Source organism: Cebus imitator, unplaced genomic scaffold, assembly GCF_001604975.1.
Source record: "Cebus imitator isolate Cc_AM_T3 unplaced genomic scaffold, Cebus_imitator-1.0 Scaffold705, whole genome shotgun sequence".
NCBI lineage: Eukaryota > Metazoa > Chordata > Mammalia > Primates > Cebidae > Cebus > Cebus imitator.
Genome location: NW_016108020.1, coordinates 98,238 through 100,602, shown reverse-complemented (window position 1 = coordinate 100,602; position 2,365 = coordinate 98,238). Strand labels below are relative to the sequence as shown.

General features: G+C 37.2%; 1 protein-coding gene across 1 annotated transcript in view; it reads right to left on the bottom strand.

Annotated features, from left to right (window-relative positions):
* The window catches only part of ATP7A (ATPase copper transporting alpha), an 81,965-nt gene that overhangs the window by 1,663 nt on the left and 77,937 nt on the right, over nt 1–2,365 (bottom strand). The window contains exon 20 of the mRNA XM_017518819.2: nt 959–1,101. Within this exon, the coding sequence (XP_017374308.1) occupies nt 959–1,101 (143 nt within the window). The remainder of the gene's footprint in view (nt 1–958; nt 1,102–2,365) is intronic.

The window sequence follows — 2,365 nt, the reverse complement described above, 5'->3', positions numbered from 1 at the left end:
AGTAGCTAGGATTACACGCACGCACCACCACGCTGGCTAATTTTTGTATTTTTGTAGAGATGGGTTTCACCATGTTGGCCAGGCTGGTCTCCAACTCCTGACCTCATGGGATCCGCCTGCCTTGGCCTCCCAAAGTGATGGGATTACAGGCATGAGCCACCATGCCCTGCCAAAATAACTTTCTATGTTCAGATATGGATGAAGCTCCAAAGTATATTGTTATGTAAAAAAAGCAAACTACTAAACAATCTGTTCAAAATGATCTGATGTTGAAAAGACCAGAATTATACTGTATATGTACTCTGTATATGCACATATGTGCATATGAAAAAGTGGCAGTGTGGGGGTCAGTAGGACTGGACGGAGAGCATGGGGAAAAAAGGACAACACTTTTACTTTATATCCTTCTGTATTTTTTACACAAGAATGCATTAATACATTACTTCCATCATTTATTAGAAGAAGGGAGAAGGCATTCGAAAGTTAAAAAGATTGAAAAATTTTAGAGGTAAGGCAAATGTGGGAGTCAGGAGCAGAAAAATGGCATGTCAAAGTAGTGCATTAGAAAAATAGTTCCATCGGTGGTGTATAGGATGGACTAGAGAGGGATGTGTGTGGAGCTATTTCCATGTTTCAGGCATGAGATCAGGAGAGCCTAGCTTAGGCTAGCAGCACTGGTAAAGAATATGAGCAACATTTCAAAGGACGCATCAACAGGAGCTGGTGTACAGTGTCACGCAAGAATCCCATAAACTAAGCAAATACCTTTTTACTTATAACAGTAACACACAAAGCCCAAAGTCCTTCCAGCAAAGCATTGTAAATTTTCTTGAAGGAACCAAATAGGACTACTCAGTGATAATGAAAATAGTAGGTAATGTAAATTTCTTAGCATTTGAAGGCAAGACATAAAATGTATATCAAGAATTAGAAGTTATCACATACCCCTATCAATTACCTGAGAAGCAATAGATCTAGCTGTTTTACTGTTGTCTCCAGTCATCAGAACTACTTCTAAGCCCATAGATTTCAGAATATGGACAGCCAGTTCTGCTTCAGGCTTCACTGTGTCTGCAATGGCTATCAAGCCACATAGCTCATCTAATATAGGAACAGCACAAAATAAGAGAACTTGGAATATGGTGAAAGCAGAATACCATTTTGACTTGAAATTTCAGAATGAAATGAATTTTGTTAAGTAAAGTTGTTCAGGGCATGGCTTAACTTAAAATATCTCTGAGCTCACACAGACTAATACTACAAACTCTATAACAAGCCTCCATATTTGGTTATGAAAATTTCAGAGTGATATAGGGGTTACTAATAGAGTCATGACAGGAAAATGGAAAGAGAGACCTTACTGGATATTAAAATATCCTTTTTGTTTCTTAGAAAGGTATTTGCCAATAGCCTCAAACACTTCATCTAATTTAAAGGTAAATGAAACTGAAGACATACTTTTTTTCTTTTTAAGGTAAGGGGGGGCAGTGAGAGACAAAATAGGCACTTTATAGTGGGAAAGATATTACCATAAATTTTATTATTTTATTCTATTTACAAAATAAAAGTAAAATGGTATTCTCTGCTTCTTCCAGACCTAAAAAGGCCATAGTAAAATACTGCCTTCATACTTAGCAAATATTGTAAATGTTGAGTGGAATTAATCTCACAACTAGAAATTTACCCTAAGAAATAATTTAACAAAAGAAAGCACATATAACCTCAAAGATGTTTCTTGTAGTGTCATTTACAATAGTGAAATATTAGAAACAACCTAAATTTCCAACAAGAGGGGAATGATTATAGTGTGTAAGTTTGAGAAATTATGCAGTATTATAGAAAAATTATATAGCAACATTAGAAAGCATTAAGTAAAATAAAGCATGATAAAATAATATGTGTTGAAGTGTTTTTAATTATTATTCAACTTTATTGAGGTAAAATTTACCTATGATAAAATGTACCCAGTAAAAAATGGTCTATGTACTAATACTGTAATTCTGCAAACACACACACACACGCACACACTACAACAAAACTAGGAATGGAATGTACAAAATTAAAATGGACATTGTGGGCTAGGTGCAGTGGCTCACACCTGTGACCCCGGCACTTTGGGAGGCCGAGGCGGGTGGATCACATGAGGTCAGGAGTTCGAGACCAGCCTGGCTAACATGGTGAAACCCCGTTTCTACTAAAAATACAAAAAAATTAGCTGGATATGGTGGCGTGTGCCTGTAATCTCAGCTACTTGGGAGGCTGAGACAGGAGAATCACTTGAACCCAAGAGGCAGAGGTAGCAGTGAGCCGAGATTGTGCCATTGCACTCCAGCTTGGGCAACAAGAGTGAAACTCAGTCTCAAAA